The 18,068-nt window shown below is 54.1% G+C and overlaps 1 protein-coding gene across 1 annotated transcript; it reads right to left on the bottom strand.

Moving 5' to 3' along the window:
* Window positions 1-13,427: 13,427 nt before the first annotated feature.
* TRIM56 (tripartite motif containing 56) lies at window positions 13,428-17,460 on the bottom strand (the record flags this gene model as incomplete). The annotated part of the gene is made up of 2 exons (XM_081088582.1): window positions 13,428-17,318; window positions 17,414-17,460. 2 exons carry the CDS (start codon window positions 17,458-17,460, stop codon window positions 15,026-15,028), a joined length of 2,340 nt encoding a protein of 779 aa, XP_080944708.1. The 3' UTR covers window positions 13,428-15,025.
* Between the last annotated feature and the right edge of the window lie 608 nt (window positions 17,461-18,068).

The following is an 18,068-nucleotide window of genomic DNA, read 5'->3' as shown; positions in this document are numbered from 1 at the left end:
GCAGGACTGTATGGGTAAAGGCTGATGCAGGCAGAACGAGTGATATTCACGTCGCAGCTCTGCCTTGGGGGGTGACTGAGGGAGGGGCTGGGCTGTTGGGGTGAAGGGGACTGAGGTGGCAGAGATGAGGCAGTTCAGACCTGACAAAGGGCTCCAGGGCTGGCAAGGCAGGCTGACCTGGGTGCACCTAACACTCCAGGAATCAGACTTGGGCTCTTTCCTAGAGCTGGTGTGTGGGCTTGGGTCTAGGATAGGAGAGGGAGGCATGAGCCACTCCCCTCCACACCTGCCTCTTCTCTCTACCTTGTTCAACCCTGCAGGAAGTGCCATGGGCAGGGAAGTTGAAACAGATTGAGCAGTCCTGCCCCACCCTGTGACCACATTGGAGATTGGCCTCAATGTTGGCTTGTCTGTCTGGGCTCCTTGCCTTTCTTAGCACAAGGTGGGTCTTGCACCAACTCTAGGGGACAACTGATTGGGGACTACGAAGTCCAAGGTTCCATCCAAGTGGAACCTCCTCACATGTCTACCCTGGGCTGGCTCTCTGGGCGTATGCTGCACACACTGCACACACTGCAGGCCCCACAGAAGAGGCCCCAGACTCTGACCAAGGAGGAACAATAGCTTCCCACTTCCTGCTTCCACCCTTTGCTGCCTCCAGCCCATCTCTCCACGAGTCGTCGAGGTCCTGGCTGGTAGCCAGCACTGTCTGGACAGGAGGAAACCGGGATATGAGGAATGGCTGAGGCGGGAGTAACACAGAACACTGAGTCCTCAAGAGCAGAAATTCCACCGGAAAGAAAACAATGTGCAGGGGACAGAGTCACCGTCCGGGGAGTAAGGGGGCAAGGAGAGGGACAGGGCTTTCCTGCCCCACGCAGATAAACAGCCTTGGCCTGGGGAAGCCCCGCCATGGTCTGTCTTCCAGGTACAGACGCCGCAGTGTGCCAACACGGGGGTCTGGCTCCCACTGGAACTGGGAGAAATGGTCCCCTGCACCCTTTCTGGCCTTCGAAGGTAGATAGCTCCTAGGAAGGAAAAACAGGGTCCTCTGTCAAGGGCAGGAGGATTGCAGGGAGGGCAGGGGCAGAACTGAAGGAGCAACTGGCAAAGAAACCTAGCTCTGCTCAGGCTGTGATAGCCACAGCCTCCAATTGGCCAGTTGGCTGCTGGAAACCGAGTAAGAAAATTCTATCAGTGGTCGGCAAACTCATTCGTCAACAGAGCCAAATATCAACAGTACAACGATTGAAATTTCTTTTTTTTTTTTTAAATATATTTTATTGATTTTTTACAGAGAGGAAGGGAGAGAGATAGAGAGAGTTAGAAACATCGATGAGAGAGAAACATCGATCAGCCGCCTCCTGCACACCTCCTATTGGGGATGTGCCCGCAACCCAGGTACATGCCCTTGACCGGAATCGAACCTGGGACCTTTCAGTCCGTAGGCCAACGCTCTATCCACTGAGCCAAACCGGTTTCGGCTGAAATTTCTTTTGAGAGACAAATTTTTTAAACTTAAACTATATAGGTACGTACATTGTTATTAACTTAATTAGGGTACTCCTAAGGCTTAGGAAGAGCCACACTCAAAGGGCCAAAGAGCCGCATGTGGCTCACGAGCCGCAGTTTGCCGACCACTGTTCTAGGTTCTAGGGCAGGATTTTCAGAGACTGGAACCTGCAGGAGTTCCATTAGGGATGGAGGTCGGGCCAAGTCAGAGTGGAGGCCTGCCCAGGGCTTCCCACTGTGCCTGGTACCAGAGGGGGACATTTCTTCCCCTTTCGGGGCCCAGAAGAAATCTACAACCGGAAGGGATGGAAAGAAACCTCCCATAGAGTTGCAGTACCCCTAGGGTCCCTTTCTGCCTTCCATGCTGCTAAGGCTGGTGGAAGGATGGGTGCTGAGCATCTGAAAACTTGTGCCAGGCAGGCTGGATTTGTGGCCGCCCCTGTTAATTTAATCTATTTAGGTGGTTTCTGGTCTGCAAATTCATTTATTTCTAAGGTGCTGTGGTCTGCATGCCTTTTCTTTAGACTTTTAGGTAAAGCCCCTCCCCAAACTGCAGCAGCAACGAGGGCTAAGATGTGCCAGGCAGCTGCTGTCTGCCAGGCCCTGTGTGATAATACACTCATGTTCACTCCCCGGCTCAGAAACAGCGAGGGCACTGTCCCCCTTCTATAGGTGAGGAAACCGACACACAGGTGAGCTGGGTCTCTTGCTCAGGGTCCCTCAGTTAACGAGAGGAGCTGGCTCCAGCACCCCCAGCTCTTAACCAGCCTCCACTCCGTTTTCAGTGCCTCAGCTGCCCCCCTGCATGCCTGTCCCCCTAGTCCCCCAACCCAGGAGAAGTCCAGGTCCCTCCCTCAGTGTGTCCCACTGCTCCCCTTTCCATCCTGACTCCTTCCTTCAGAACTCTTCAAAATGTTGTCCCCTCTCCTCCCCTCCCCAACCCCCCCCCCCCCAAATCTGCTGCTAAGGAAGAAATGGATTCCAACTCAGGCCTTGATGATTTATTGTTTTAAACTGTTCCAAGTCACACTCGCTTTAGAATTGTGACCTGTGCCTTGGTCCTGTGGTTCTCAGCCCAAGGGCACACTGGACTCACCCGGGAGCTTTTGAGAAGTCCCAGACCAGCTCCACCTCTGATGATCTGAACCTGGGATTAGAATTCTGGGAAAGTGGTTTTGTTTTGTTTTTACAGTAGGTCTCCAGGGTTGAGACCACTTGAACAGTGATGTGGGCTTTCAGGCATCTGCTGCCCTGGGGCGGCGATTGGCGGCAGGGGACCTCTTACCCGTTAGGCGTCTACCTGACTGGCCCAGGCAGGTCAGTCTTCCCTGAGGCCTTCAACCGGGTCTCCGCCTGCCGGTGGAGGTGGAAAGGGGAGGAGGACTTGCCCGGCTGCCCTTTGACTCACTTGCTCAGTGAGCAGTTTTTGTTCATCTCTATGGATGGCTTTCTGCTCACCTTGGACTTCAGACTTGGCTCTGAGGCGGGTGGGGAAGGCATGGAGGAACTGTCTCCACCTTCAGGGCCGGAGGAGCCAGAACAGGCCTCGAATGCCTCGGAAGAGCTGCACGGGAAGGCTCCCTGTGGGAGCGGACCTGTGCCAGGGCCTGGGAGGGTGCCGGTCGCTGTGAAGAGCACCATCTGCCAGCGTTCCTGGAGAGCTGCTTCATGGTGATGTCTGCCCGTGGGGCATGTCAAGCTGCTGGGCTGGGCTTAATGGCTCCGGCCCTGGAGGGACTCAGGGCCCTGTTCCAGAGAAAAACAGAGGTTTATGACCATAAAGAGTCCCAAGAAGGACTGTGCTAGATGCCTCTTGAGTGACAGCTGAGATCAGACATCCAGCCAAGGGGTGGGGTGGGGAAGACATGTCAGCCTGGAGAAGCGGTCCTGCAGGGAGATGTCGTGTGGGGAGAAGAGCCCGGAAATGCAGGACACCAAAGAGCCCGCCTGGGGATTTGCTCTGTGTGTGGGAGCCTGGGGGAGCCTCCCTGCTCATCACCCACTCGCCCGCCCGGAACTGCTCTTAGTCAGTCCCTGTGCCGGCTGCTCCTGCCCCTGCAGCTCTGGGGTGGTGATGAGGCCCCCGTTATTCACAGCCTAGATCGACAGCTGGCTCCCTCAGGCCCACTCCCTCTTTCCCAGGGTGCAGACTGGCCTGCCAGCTCATCACACTATGGGGTTGGCCCCAGACCCAGACAGCCTCCTCAGTGCCAGGGTCAGCAGGAGCTCAGGGCCCCTGCAGGCAGAGCCCTCACCCTCCTCTTCTGTCTTGCTCCACACTGGCCAGCTCTCTCAAAGGACTGGGCGGGCTCAGGAAGCAGAGAGGCCGTTGTCTCATTTCCAAGATCTAGCTCCTGCAGAGGGAACAGCCATGGCTTTGGAGCATAGGAAATTTGGGGACCCCCTTTTCATTCTGAGCTCCTACTGTTGACTAGGGTTGATGGAAACATCCTGCTTTGGTTGTATCAAGTGTTTGGTCCCTGAACTAAACTTCCAGGATGGGCTCCGGGGAACCTGATCCTCAAATGGTCATTCAGGAACCGGCATGGCAAACTTCATTCTGTTCCTGTTTGCTGCTGGTGGCAGCTCACTCAGGGAAATGGGGGCGGAGGTGGGGGCAGCAGCTGAGCCCGGATGGAAAGCCCCTGACTCGGGAACTCCCTGTTATCACTTCGGAGACAGAGGGGCTCGGAGGTGAGGGGAGGAGGTTGTGTTGTGTCTGGCGCACTCGGCTGGGTTCCGGCTGAACCAGGCACATGGTCAGCGCAGCAGGTGGAAGGCGCAGGCTGTCCCTCCGGGTTTGGGCAGAGGCTCCCTGCCCTTCCTCTCTGAAAGGGCTTGCCTGCCTAGCAGGCAGACAGCTCTGCTGCTGGGCAGGAGTGTGCGTGTGTGTGTTTTGTTGGGGAGGGATGCTCAGGGCTCCCTGAGTTTCTTGGCAAGCCCAGTGCACGTATGGGAATACCAGCAGGAGCAGTGTGGGTGAACTGGGAAGGAGTTCATACTGGACTGGTTGGGGTCTTGATCTGTCACATCTGTCCCTTCTCCATCTATACCATCTGATTTCCATCTTCCCACCACCTCTGGCCCCTGGGATGTGCCACCTCCCCTGCTTTCCTTATGTAAGTAAGTCAGCTGTCCACGAGCCTCCCTGGGCGGCTTACCGTTCACCTTCCCCGCAAAGCCTCCCAGCCTCCCCCAGGCCTCCCCAACCTGTCTGGCCTTTGAAGTTGAACACTCCCAGGATCAGACCCACTCGGTCAGACACACCCTTTAGCACTGGATTGTATCACACGTGTTCCTTTTGTTTTCCTTACGGATTGTACACTATTTAGGGGTAAGAGCTGTTTGGTCTACAGTTTCTTCCTGTCCCTCAATACTGCCCCAGGTGGGAAGGACTCGGGGTCTGGTAGCTATGGACATTGAAGTTAACGTCGCCTCCTGAGACTTCAGTTAGGAAGAAACCCAGTTTAGGGGAGGGTAGGAGCCCTCTGTAGACATTCCCTAGGAGACTGACTGTCTGTGAATATCCCAAATCTAATTAAGGAGACCTGAGTGAAACCTTGGAGGACAGATAAGATTGTGATTGCATTTTAGCAAAATAACTGCATTGCCTATTCCTTCTCATTGTAAGGGGGACCCAGGGAGACCCAGCGTGGTGCTGTGCAAAGGAGCTGGCGCCCTGTCCTGCAAACATCAGGGCCCGGGCCTCGGGACAGGTGAGTTCTGAGGTGGCACAGGCGCCTCAGGCCATCCAGCCATTAGAGCATCCACGGCCCTGGCCTTGTTCTGATGCTATGCTCAATACTTACATTCTGAGGTCCCCAGAAGAGTTGTGCGCTCTGTAAATCACTAAGCTGCATTCCGCTTTGCTGTTGTCTGTGTGTCCAGTTCCTGTTAGTCAGTCCTGAGATCGGTGTGTCCGTGATGTGCACACAGTTGAGAACCAGGTGCTGGGCTGTAGCGAGCACCGCCATAAAGCCAGCTGTCTACGTGACCAGCCCCCTTCCCCAGCTGGCTGAGTCTTTCCCCGACATCTTTACACTTCCGTTTGCCTTGGTTACGTAAAGGCAGGGCCCAATAAATACTGGCTGTGTGGCAGGCTGATGGATTGGTGCTTGGGGCGGAAGGAAACAGCCCAGCCCGGGTGTTTGGTCTCCAGAAGGCATGAGGAGAAGGCCCATGGTCCCCGGGGTGAGGGGAGAAGAAATGAATGGATGTTGATGAGCCAAGCACTGGCTGAGCGTGTTTACATTCTTTATAGCATTTATTCGTCCTGGAAGCCCTGTGGTGCATTTTACTGCATGGACTTCACAGGTAAGGACTGGGGGTTCAGAGAGGTTAAGTGACCTGTGCAGCGGTCAGCTGGGGAGTGAGTGGTAGAGCTGGGATTAAATGCAGCTCTCTTCAGCCTGAACCCCTTTCCGGGGCGGGTGGGGGGTGGGGAGAAGACCCCAGAGGGAAGGTTCATATGCCTTCTGTGTTAGAAGAGGGGCTTTGGGGCGGAGAGGTCGACAGGGCCTGGAGGCCCTCCTGGAGGTCTCTGCTCCTTGCCCACGCCCAGCATTTGCCCTTCAGGGACAGACTTGGCAGCTGTGTTCCTTGACTGAGGATTAAATGGTAGGAAATGAGCTTCAGGGAAATTCCAGTCTTGATTCTTCGATGAGATGAAGGCTGGCAGGATGCCCTGCCTGGGAACACCCTGACAGCATGCCCCCCACCTCCATTTGCTTGCAGATCACGGAGCTACTCCTCCTTCCCTCATCTAAACACCAGTGCAGATGCCCAGCCCCAGCCACAGGCAAGAACCCTGTGAGTGATGCGTGGCGCTGCTTCTCCAACATTGGGACACAGTCTTCCTGACAAACCCCAGTCCAGCTTCCGCCTGCCCTGATGACCCACCTGTAGCTGTTGCTCACACATCTCAGTTCCGTCCCCTTCCTCTCTCACTGCCTCCCCAAGCTCTTGGATGGAGGCAATGGGGCGCTCTGTGTCCTGAGCGTGGATATGTGTGTGGGCCTCCGGGCCCTGCGGCCTTCTCCCTGCCCCTGATGTTCCTGGACCTCCATTCTTTCCTCCAGGGATCAGTAGGAGCAAGTGGCTGGACAGAGATCGATGCCAGCTCTTGCTGGCCTGGGCTACCTCTTTGCTGCTCCTTGGCAAGGCACTGTACCTGAGGCTTTCCGGGGGAAGTCACGCCCACATTACCTTTGTCGGTGAACACTTTTATCTTCCTACCACCTGCTCCTATGACCTCATTCCACACCCAAAAGGTATCTCTGCCCCAAAGCGCAGCTTCTTTTTAGCTGGAAAGACTTTTCCTTTCAGGAGAGCCACAGAGGCTCAGGGGCAGAGAAGGGGACTGGGAGCCTGGCCTGGCTCTCTCTGCTCCGGCCCTGCAGAGCCAGCCTGGGGAGGAGACAGTGCCTTGGAGCTCTGTGCCTTGGGGTGGGCAGGACCTCCCTATGTTCTAGCTCAGCTGCAGGCAGCAGGAAACCCATAGAAAAGAGTTCAGCCTTCCCCAGCTTGGGCCTGGCAGCCTCCCAAGCAGTCTGTGGGGTGGGAGGGAGTGGGCTGCAGGATCAGCACAGCCCCACCCCAGCTCTGCAGAGCCCAGGCAGGGAGAGCCAGGCCCAGGTTTTCAGTCCCCTTCTCTGTCCCCAGTCCCCCAAGGTTCTCCCACCAGGAAATGTCTTTCCAGCTGAGGAAAAGCTGCGCTTCGGGGCAGAGGTATTTTCTGGAGGTATAATGGGCTCGCGTGGGAGGTTGGTGGGGAGAGTTATAAAGAAAAACATCAATCAGCAAAGATTATGTGGGGTGTGACTTTCCTGGAAGGCCTCCTGGGCAGCTCCTCGCCAGGGAGTGGTGAGGCGTTGGCCCTGGCGGCAACAGTTGGTGCTGGTCTCTCTCCCGCTACTTGCCCAGCTCCTGGGGATCTTGTTTGTGTTGCATAATCTCTCTAACCTGACCTTCCTCACCTTTAAACCAGGGATGAGAGTAGTATCTGCCTCCTAGAACTTCTGAGGGGACTACATGTTTGATACATGTACAGTGCACAGCGGGTAGAGGGGCCTGGCTCAGAGTAAATGCTCAATAGATACCATCCACTCACTCACTCATCTCAGGAACTATTCTGAGGGCATATCAGTGTACAAAACAGGCCAAATGTCCTGTCCTTCCGGGGCTTGCCATCTCCCCAGGGTGGATATTGCGGGAGGAGACAAACAACAAACAAGAAGCAGGATAAGCCCTGACCGGTTTGGCTCAGTGGATAGAGCGTTGGCCTGCAGACTGAAGGGTCCCAGGTTCGATTCCAGCCAAGGGCATATGTGGGGGGTGTGCAGGAGGCAGCTGGTTGATGTTTCTCACTCATTGATGTTTCTAACGCTCTATTCCTCTCACTTCCTCTCTGTAAAAAATCAATAAAATATATTTTAAAAAAAAGAAGCAGGATAAATAATGAAATGGAATGCTACGTTAGGAGGTCAGAGTGCTGTGGGAAAAAGAAAAAGTACAGCAGGGAGACTATTACCTTTTCCCCCAGAATGTGGGTAAGTTTACTCTTATTCATGTCTCCCTTCTAAGGAAAAGAATAAACCTCTTTTGCCTCAGGCCGTGCCTGATGACAGGCCGTGCCTGCGTCTCCTCCCAATGTATCTGACACCAATGCCGGTGACTAGGTTTTAGCAGATTCACTCATGTGTTCCTTCCACCAGCAGGTATTTATGGGGCACCTGATTACGGGATGCTCTCCGTGACTCAGAAGGTCCTGTCCTGAAGGGTCTTGCAGGTGAGGAGATTGCTGCATGTGCTCAGGCTTGGAGAAGGGCAGGCAGGTGTGGTGGCGAGCAGGGGGCAGTGTGTGCCTGGCACGGTGTGCACCAGCCCACGGTGCCGGCCCCTCCCTGGACTTGGGGCTGTTCCACCGCAGCTTTCTTTGGCTGTTTTCTTCTGGTAAGTTGATGGATTTCCCTAATTTAGTATTGAAGGGAGGGAAAATACGCATTGTTATTTCTGAGGGGGGAGAGATATTTTCTAAGTTGGGCTTTGAGCAAAATCAAGGCCTGGGATCCCCCATCTCACCCCACCCCCTCAGAGCGGGAAGGGATGCTGTGACCATCTATCCAGTTGTGTGCCCAGCCTGTGATGTTTATAGGCCTCCCCACCCTTTAGTGTGGCCTCTGCTGCCCTTGTTTGAAGGCCGGCCTGATCCTGGAAGAGCAGTGAAGGGAGAGGGGCCCCTTGCTGCAGATCCCACAGCTGTGGGAAAGGAGGTGGCCCTGATGTCTCCAGGGCGGTGGCTTCTTGAATGCAGAGGAGAGACCCAGGCCTGCGGGCGGCTTGGCCACATGGCTAGGAAGCCCAGGCCGTGTGTGTCTGACCACAGAAGCAGACACGCCACCTTGGGGTTTGGAGCTGGGAACAGACCGTTCTCTCCACAGTCACCGCTCACATGGACCACGGTGATCTCGCCTGCACCCGGCCCCCTCAGCTGCTGAGTCATGCTCCCTGGGGTTCGCAGAGGCGCAGCTCCAAAGCAGGCTGAGTCATTAGATGATGAATTGTGGAATTCTTATTCAGGCTGTCACCAGGCAGCAGTGGGCCCTGATCCACACCTCCTGTTCCCCCACCAAGCCTCTCAAAACATTCTCCCCTCACTTGTCATTCCATCTTCATCTTGGGGGGCCCTGACAGGGAGCACAAGACAGCAGTGGGATGCGTAGGGGTATCCCTGAGCTTCCCTACTTGGGTCTGGATTCTGGACCTATTATAGCGACAGGGTCTGGTCTGTCAGCTCAGGAAAGAACCTCCGATCTCATTTTGTTCATCTAATCGGCGAACAAGGAAACAGGAGACACATGCTCAGGATTTAGAGCTGTTTGGAAGGTCAGCTTTGGAGTCAGAATCTAAATCTACTTCGCATGAGCAAGTCTCGCCAGACTTCCGTGTCCTTGTCTGTCAAATAATGTTAATGTTCCTACTTTGTAGGGGTTGAGGCTGCTGGAAGTCATGGGTGAAAAGCACAGGGAGGTGGGTGCTCCATTAGATGGGAGCCTGGGGCTGTGTGAATTAGAAATGAGGACCTGAGGTCTTTCTTCTTCCTGCTCAGGACACTCAGAGGGGAGGGGCAGGAGAATGGGGGGTGGGGGGGGGGGCAAGAGGCTTTGGAGACAGATCAGAGGAGGGAGGGTGGGTTATGCCAGCCGGCAGATTATTCCTACAGCCTGACACCTCCCAGCCCTGCAGGGGCCACTGTGAGCTTGCAAATGCAGCATGCTAGAAGGTATTCACGATGTTCATTTGGTTTCCCCCAAACAGAACGCCAGCAGAGATCAGTAGTGGGCACAGCCACCCTGACCCGGGCTCATCACCCAGTCATACCTCACCTGAGCATTCATGTGTGCAGTCCGGCTGGGCCAGATCACCTGCTGGCTCCCACCAAGCGTTAGCCTGGAAGGTACACCTTTTTGCCTAGAGGGCCCCTCTGCTACAAGCAGGAGTGGCCCAGGACAAGGGCGGGACCACAGATGGTGACTATGCCTCCCAAGTACTGGGTTGGCATCTTTGGAGCTACAACAGGGGTGGCCATGATATATTTTCCCTTTGCCATCAGGGCCTGGGTGTTAACAGTCCCCCATACTCATGAACCACCTGAGAAAAGGTTCAAAATTTTAAAAAGAATTTATTCAGCAACAGGATAAAGATATAAACACAACTGAAGGAATGAGAGTTTACAGCACAGTTTTCAGCCCATTTCAACTAAAAGAAATTTCCTGGGCTGACACCATAGATAACGAAGCCCCACTAACAATTTCAACCCTCTCTTGGCTGATACACCAACCAGTTCAAATGTTCTCCTGAGACAAGTCAGGCGGCCTTCTAAAACCTCCCCAAGGCTACTTCCTGATCGCCTCTTTATACACAGGCCCTTCTCTATTTGGTCCCAAAGATTCCTCACCTGGGGCTTCAGGTGAGGCCCACCCCCACCCTGCTGCACCTTATCCACTCCTGCAACCAAAGGCATCTGTGGTCCCTCAAAGATCCTTTTTTGCTTTTGTCCTGATCCATTTAACTAAACTATACTCACCAACCAGTTGGGTAGGATGGTTCTGCTACCTCTGGTCAAGTTACCAATCTTCCTAAACCTGCATCAGAACTTGGTCTTCCTCTTGCAAGGAACATTTTCGCGTGCTCTCCCTGGTAGCTCTCTGCCCCAGCTAGTCCAAGACTGCATTCTCCCCAAAACAGAACTCTGGACCCTTGTCCAGTCTCCCATTTAATTTATGGGATAATTCTAGCTCCCAGCTGACCTGCCAAGGAGAGATGGTCAAGTCCCTTGATCTTGACACCCACCTACCCAGCTCAGGTCACCGACCTCACCAATTTTCTTGGAAGATCTGCCTTCTCTCTTGGACTTCTGCCCCTGTGGAACTTTATCTCTGTATATTTATTATATAGCATGGCTTTATAGACACAGTAATAATAAGACTACAATGAAAGGAGAGCTATTCCCTCCCAAATTATATTTTCTCTAGATTATCAAGAGATTAGGCCACTCTCGCCATTTTGAACCTCTAGGAATCTATAGTTATCAGTCCTTCATTAGTACAGTCTGGTTCTCAGCTGGCTTTTAGGAATACCATTGCATTTTAGCAAGCTGGCCATTGGTCCCTTCTGCTCCTATAGTCACGGTTGTGTTATAGTACATGGCATCTTCAAATAACTGCTGGAATGCAAAATAAAAGTCTTCTCCAAAGGAAAAGGTAACCGCTCTACACTGATGTTGAGCTTTTACCTGCAATATGTGCACATAACATCCCATTCAAGCTTACACTGATGTTAAGAGTATTATGTTAGTACAAGTGAGCTGAACGTTTTTCTAACCAATACCTCGGATTTGAGCTTTATGGCATACAAAATACAAATAATTCTACTTCTCACCCAGTCCTCACAACCCTGTGAGGTGGGCATGGTGGGTCGTATTAGCCCCACTTAACTGATGTAGAAACTGAGGTGCAGAGAGGTTAGGGAGCTAGACCAAGATATAGTTATTAAGTGGAAGAGCCAGTACTCAACCCAGGTCTCTGCTTCTTCATTCACTTTTTTAGGTGCAAAGTACTAGTATATGAAAGAGGTTTTCTGCTCCCTTTCTCCCTACCGGAATGAACGGCGTTCTCCTCTCACAGTACATGCACCCGCTGGAGAGTTCCAAACAGGAAAAGGGATGAAGGGCCAAGTTAACTGTCGTGGTCCAGTGGGGATGGGGGCATATCTTTCACAATGTTCCTGATTGCTTAAGATCTGTAGTTTAACCAAGAGCTCTTTCCCTCGCTGCTGAGTGGTGCTTTCTGTGGGTTTCGTTAAGATTCCCAGGTCACAGTTAAGATGCTGGGGATTTTATCTCTAAGTTGGCTCAATGCGATACTCCCCATCTATTTCATATTTTGCCAGTGTTCTGTGCCTTCCCACCCCTACCCTTTAATGAGGAAAATTTAGAATTTCTGTCAATCTTCCAATGCCTGGCTTTCCGAGATGCGTACAGCTTCCGGGAAAGTCACGTGGCTCCTGTATGTCTGGAGCATCAGGGTTTCTTCTTGTAGGCAGGTGGCACTTCCTTTCTAAAGGTCTCTATTCCTGGTTTGCCTCCTGGGTGAGCCGCTTGGCTGGAGCCATTTCACCAGCCAGGTGCTCGGCATATGCTTCCTATACAGCTCTGTAGAGCTGCTGCTCCAACCTGAAGATGTATGATCCCCAGGTCCCCCTCCACACACATAAGCAGGACACCCCAATCTCAACTCTTTTGCGACTGGGAGCTGGGCCACGCCTCCCCACTGTCCCCTCCCCAAGCATATGGTGGACTGTGTCCACAGTGTCCTCCTGCTGGAGATTTCCCATAAGCCAAGGTTTTGGACAACTTGGTTGGATAGGGCTATGTCATTTAAGGTGGCAAATCTCTGGTAGCTTACCACTGTCCCATCCCCTTTCACAGGTATTAATTCATTTCACACGTGTGACCGAGCACCAACTATGAGCCATCATTTTGTTAACTCTGCAGACAGAGCTGCAAAGACAGACCCTCCCACCAATGCAATTCATCCTACACTAGTTGGTTCCTTAGAACCACCACTTGGTTTCCAGTTGGTCTGAATTGGTTGGCAAACTCAACAAGACCTTCCCCTGCCTTCTGAGCACTCCACAATGATCTCCCTTAAGGGATCACTGACCTTGGTAACCCTTCCCATAGAGGGTTCCTTGGTCAGTCACCAAATAGACCCCTGCTCTGATGGCCTTTCTCCCTGCCACGCCCGGCCAGCTGGTACTCTCCCCCTGACTCCTGCCCCTCTTCTATCAGAACAGTCTCATTTGTGCTAAGAGACATATCCATTCGCAAATCCAGTAGCTATTCTTGAATATCATTAATAGAGGTGTATTTTTAAAGTAAATATTCAAGCATATGTTACTTAATGGACAAAAATACCTAAGTAGTAATGTGCATATATGAGTAACAACAGCACAAAATAACTCAGAAAGAACCCAATCTCCCAAATCACTGACTATTTACATATTTTGAACCTATTTCCACTTGGTAATGATTCAGACATGCTTTCACCTTGTTGCGATCACCATGTGATCATAATCCAAATTCTTTTTTGCCTTGTGATTACATCACACAACATAGTCTTGTAAATAGTTTTCATAGTTATCATATATGAAGGCAGTAGCTCATTGTCCTAACAGACCACAATCTACTTAGCTGTCCCCCACAGCTGAGCAGTTTCCAGTCAAGACTGTAATTTATAGGGTGGCCACAAATACCTCTGTGCAAATACTTTTTTTCTTTAGAATTATTTTCCCAGAACGTATTCCCCAAAGTGAGATAACTGAGTTTTACAGTCATTTTTTTTTTTTTTGTACTCTTGTCAAGTATTGCTAAAATTCTCTCCAGGAAGCACCATTTTATAGTGCCAGGAGTCTGTTTCTCCACGACATATCTTAAAAATGTATTTCTGACACATGAAAGCGGCTGACTTTTAAAAATCGTTTTGCTTAGTAGTCTTGGCCTGTGCACGTTTCCTCCTGGGCACACAGCCTATTTGGTCCTCTGACCAAGTAAGATATGTTGGTCACTGCATATACGCAGGCTCAGCTCTTACTCAGATCAATTCTACATATGCAGTTTTCTCATCTTACTGGTTTTTTAAATCTTCGTTCTTTGCTGTACACATTTCAATTTTTATATAATTGAATCTGTTCACCTGGCCTTGAAGATTTCCCCCATCACGTCAATAAACAAGCAATACGTCCCCTCCTCCATGCTCTGCGCTTTCGATTTGGACTTGTCCTAATTCCCCTGGTTCCCTCGAACACTCCATTGTCCATGATCCTAACATTACGATTCCCTTAGGTCATCTCTCGACAGCCCCTGGCTAAACACGTCCACCTCAGTTCCACCACTGCCATGACCTATGCAAAGAACCAGTGGCTGTGGTTCACCTCCAAGGTCCTCACTCCGGTTTTCACTCCTCCACCATCCTAGCCCCACTACCAACTTCTTAGGGTTTCCAGCCATTGTCTCCCCAGTCCCACAGCAGGCCTCTAGGGTGGGCTACCGAAGGACACATTCCCTCACCCCTTAGTTCAGCCAATGAAAGCCAACATTTCTCCAAAGGAATTTTGCTGGAAAACTAAGAGGAAACTAAAAATAGACTCCAGGAAATGTACAGATATCAACACAGAAGAGATCCTACATAAGTCTTGGCTCAGAGGTGGCAGGGGCACCTGGGGTCCCTTCTCTCACACTCAGAACCCCGGGTATCGGACGCTGACCCTGCCAGGCTGTCTTCCAGCAGCACATTCTCTTTGTGGACTTCGAGGTAGACCCCTCTTAGTCTGGGCTGGCCCTGCACTTGGTAGCCCATGCAGCCCACGCCCTACTGCACGGGGGACGCCACTACCAGAGCAGCCTGCACTCCTGCCCACGGCTGCGGGAGAGGCCGTTCACTGCCGTTTCGAAATCCCAGGCCTCTTCCGACCTGGCGTGTCCCTGTCCCAATCCGGGGAGAGCCAGTTCTCAGCCCTTTCAGAGGCATGTGCCTGACACACCCTGAGACCTTGTGGGCTCGGAGGACTTCTGCCCGCCTCCCCAAGACTCCCGCTGGGCTCCTCCACCAGGAATTGTTTGAAGAATGCAGATTAGGACAAGCTTACCAATCTCAGAGACTTAGCAGAGGGGGTGGCGGTGATGGTGGGGGCAGTCACCCACCAAAAGCAGGAGGTGGTTAACTCCCAGCACCCTGCCAGTCCCTCCTCCTCCTCTGCTTCTGAGAACTTTGGTCATGCCCCAAGCCTTGGTCCCTAGCTCTGCACACCCAAAAAGGGGTTGGCAGTGTGGCACGTTACATGGAAAGGTTGCCAACACCTGCCCTCTGGGAAAATGCCTCGTCCACCACCTCCCGTGATAACCCTGCCCCACTCCCTCCCCAATCCCACCCAGTTCCACCCCAGTCCCAGTCCTTTAACTGTCAGGAGAGCGGACCCGAAAGATGTGGATGGTCCCATTACTGAGGGACACGACCAAGTACCTGCCGTCCACCATGGTGGTCACCCGGGGCTTTTCCAGGCCATGATAGGCTGTCAGGAAGTCGCCTAGCAATGACCCCTTCGGATCCAGGATCACCACCTTGTTGACCTCTCGGAGGGTCAAAAAAATATAGCCCTTCTTATCCACAGACACGGAGCCTGGCTGGCAGCCATGCAAGCCTGGTCCTCCATACTCCCCAATCACCTGACCCAGCCCATCACAGACTACCACACTATTCTGCTGCCAATCTGACCCCACAAAATTGCCCTGGGGACTGGTGGTCAGAAACACCAGTGCCCGAAGGCCTCGGTTGGCCTTGCCCCCAGGGATGAAGCGGGTGGCCAGACTGCCTTCCATGTTGTACACCTCCACGTGGCCCGACACACTGACAGCCACCCGGTCCCCACTCGGCATGGCAGCCACCGCATGGCTGGCCTGGGACAGGCTCAGTGCCCGGCGCCACTGCACCTCACCGTCGGGGCTGATGAGGTACAGCCGAGCCCCAGCTGAGAAGGCCACCGCACCCTGCAAGGCGGCCACGCTGCACGGGGAGCAGCCCTCGGGGACAGGGATAGCGCCTTTGTAGTCGCCATTAAGGGAGAAGCGCTTCAGAGCCCTGTTCTGCTCATCAGCCACCAGGATCTCCCGGGGGCCAAAGGGACAGAGCCCAGTGATCCGGGGAGACCGCTTGTCTCCAGGCATCCGAGTGGGAAAGCTGCAGGAAAAGATGGGCCTGGGGAGGAGGCCAGAGCCCTCCAGGTTGGGCCCGGGCGCAGGGCTGGGCTCCCGGGAAATGGACTTGAGCCTGCCTTTGAATTTCCTCTTCTTGTTGGATCTGCCGCCCCCTGCAGTCTGGACTTCTCCATCCTCTTGAGGCATCTGCGATCTGCCTTCTCTCGGGGCCTGGGCTCTGTCTGTCTTTGGGGTCTGGGCTCCATTTTCCTGGGGCAGCTGGGCTCTGTCCTCTTTTGGGGTCTGGGCTCCATCCCTACTCTGGGGCTGGGCGGCACCTTGTCTCTCCATCTTGGCTCCATCCTCTCTGGGGCTCTGGCCTTCCTCACCTCCCTGGCTCCCAGCTCCATCTTTCCCACTGTCCTTCTGGGACTGCTGATTCTCAAAGGAGAGCCACAGCAGGTGGCTGTTCTTGTCCAGGAGCCCAGGATGGAGCTCCAGCTGGGGCAGCAGATAGGGGGCTGGTCCAGGCATCCAGGGACAACCCTGCAGCTGCCGGAGCCTCTGGGCAATCGCCCCCTCCAGCGAGAGGATCTCGGCCTCGCGACCGAGGCTGAGCACCCGACGGGCAAAGGCAGCCGCGGCCCGGGCCACCTGCTCCCGGCTCTCCAGCTCTCCCAGCCTTTCCCGAGCAGCCTCCTCAGCAGCCTCCACGTGGGCCCGCAGCTGCCCCAGCACCTCCTTCTTCTGGGCCAGGAGGGCCCGGAGAAGCCCCTCAGCAGCCTCCTCCACCTGTGTGCCCACCCTGGCCGCTTGCTCCCGCAGGCGGGCTAAGGCTTCCTTTTCCACCATCCGGGCAGCCTCTAGCTTGGCCAGGTTCTTGTCCACGCCTGCTAGTAACTCCTCCAGGCCTGGTCTCCGGGCACGCACAGCTTCAGCCAGGGGCAGGCAGGGGTGATCCAGGTGGGGATCCAGGCGACACTCACGGCACAGTAGCTGGGAACAGGGCTGGCACAGGAAGCGCAGGGCCTCGCCTGGGTGCTGGGGGCACTGGGCTGCCTGGCGCTCCCGGGCCTCCTCGTCATACCACCCTGCCCTGTAGCCCACCAGGTCCACCACTCGGTGGGTGTGAGTCTGTCGGGTGCAGCGGTGCCCATCGGCACAGGCCTGGCACAGGTCATCAGCACAGTCTAGGCACCGGGCTGTGGCTGGCCCCCCGGCACTGGCACCCCCCATCAGGGGGCACAGCGCACAGGCTGGCTTTCCTGCATGCAGGTCTCCACCAGCCCGAGCCCTCACCAAATCCAGGAGCCCATTGACAAAGAAGTTGGTCTTGAAGGCGGCCACGCCAGCTGGTGGCACTGGCACGGTTTCGCGGCACTCAGGGCATCGGAGGTGGCCGTCCTCGGCCAGCTGGGCGAGGCAGTCCTGGCAATAGGTATGCAAGCAGGGCAAGGTTTTGGGTGCCCGCAGCTGCTCCAGGCAGATTTTACAGGCCAGGAAGTCGCTGCTCAGGGCCTCCAGAAGGGAGGGTGAGGACCCCTGGGACATCATGCTGCAAGCCAAGAGTCAGGATTAGCAGAACACACCACCAGCCTGCCCTCCTGCCTCTCCCCCTATGCTCAAGCCCCACCAGGACTGGAGAATCACCTGAATGGCCAGGAATTTTCTTCTGGTCTTCTGAGTTCTCTGGCCATTTGCTCGTGAGCCAGGGAGCTGCCCTTCTCCTGGCATACATTCAGCAAATATGAAAAAAGTCAGTGCTGCTTGCATGTGTTAAGAGATATAAGAAATGACAAGACCGAGAAGAGAAACCCCTGGCCTCAGAGAGCTAACAGAGTAACGACAAGCCTGGTGGCAAGTGAGACCCAAGCCCCCTGTGTGAATAGGTCCTGGGAATCCTGCTGGGGCCGAGGTGCTGGGTTGGGGGGACACAGTGGAAGGCCCAGGTGGGCAGAGCTGTCTTGACTCCTGGCGTTTGGGGCAGTACAAAGGGCCCCAATTTCCCCCGGGCAGACACCTGTCTTCTAGACCCTGGGGGTGGCTTCATGGGCAGTGGGGGCCCCACTTCATGCCCTGACTTCCTGAAATGGGTTCTAGAGCAGGCAGCAGGGAGGCTGAGGGGAAGGGGCTGCCCTGCCCGCTCCTTCCAGCCGCTGGGCCTGGGGTCACAGTAGCCTTTGCCTCAACTCCTAGACCAGTGATGGCGAACCTTTTGAGCTCTGCGTGTCAGCATTTTGAAAAACCCTAACTTAACTCTGGTGCCGCGTCACATATAGAAATTTTTTGATATTTGCAACCATAG

The sequence above is a fragment of the Myotis nattereri genome (assembly GCF_964212035.1).
Source record: "Myotis nattereri genome assembly, chromosome: 4".
NCBI lineage: Eukaryota > Metazoa > Chordata > Mammalia > Chiroptera > Vespertilionidae > Myotis > Myotis nattereri.
Note: the sequence above shows the minus strand (reverse complement) of the source record. Positions and strands in the feature narration are given on the sequence as shown.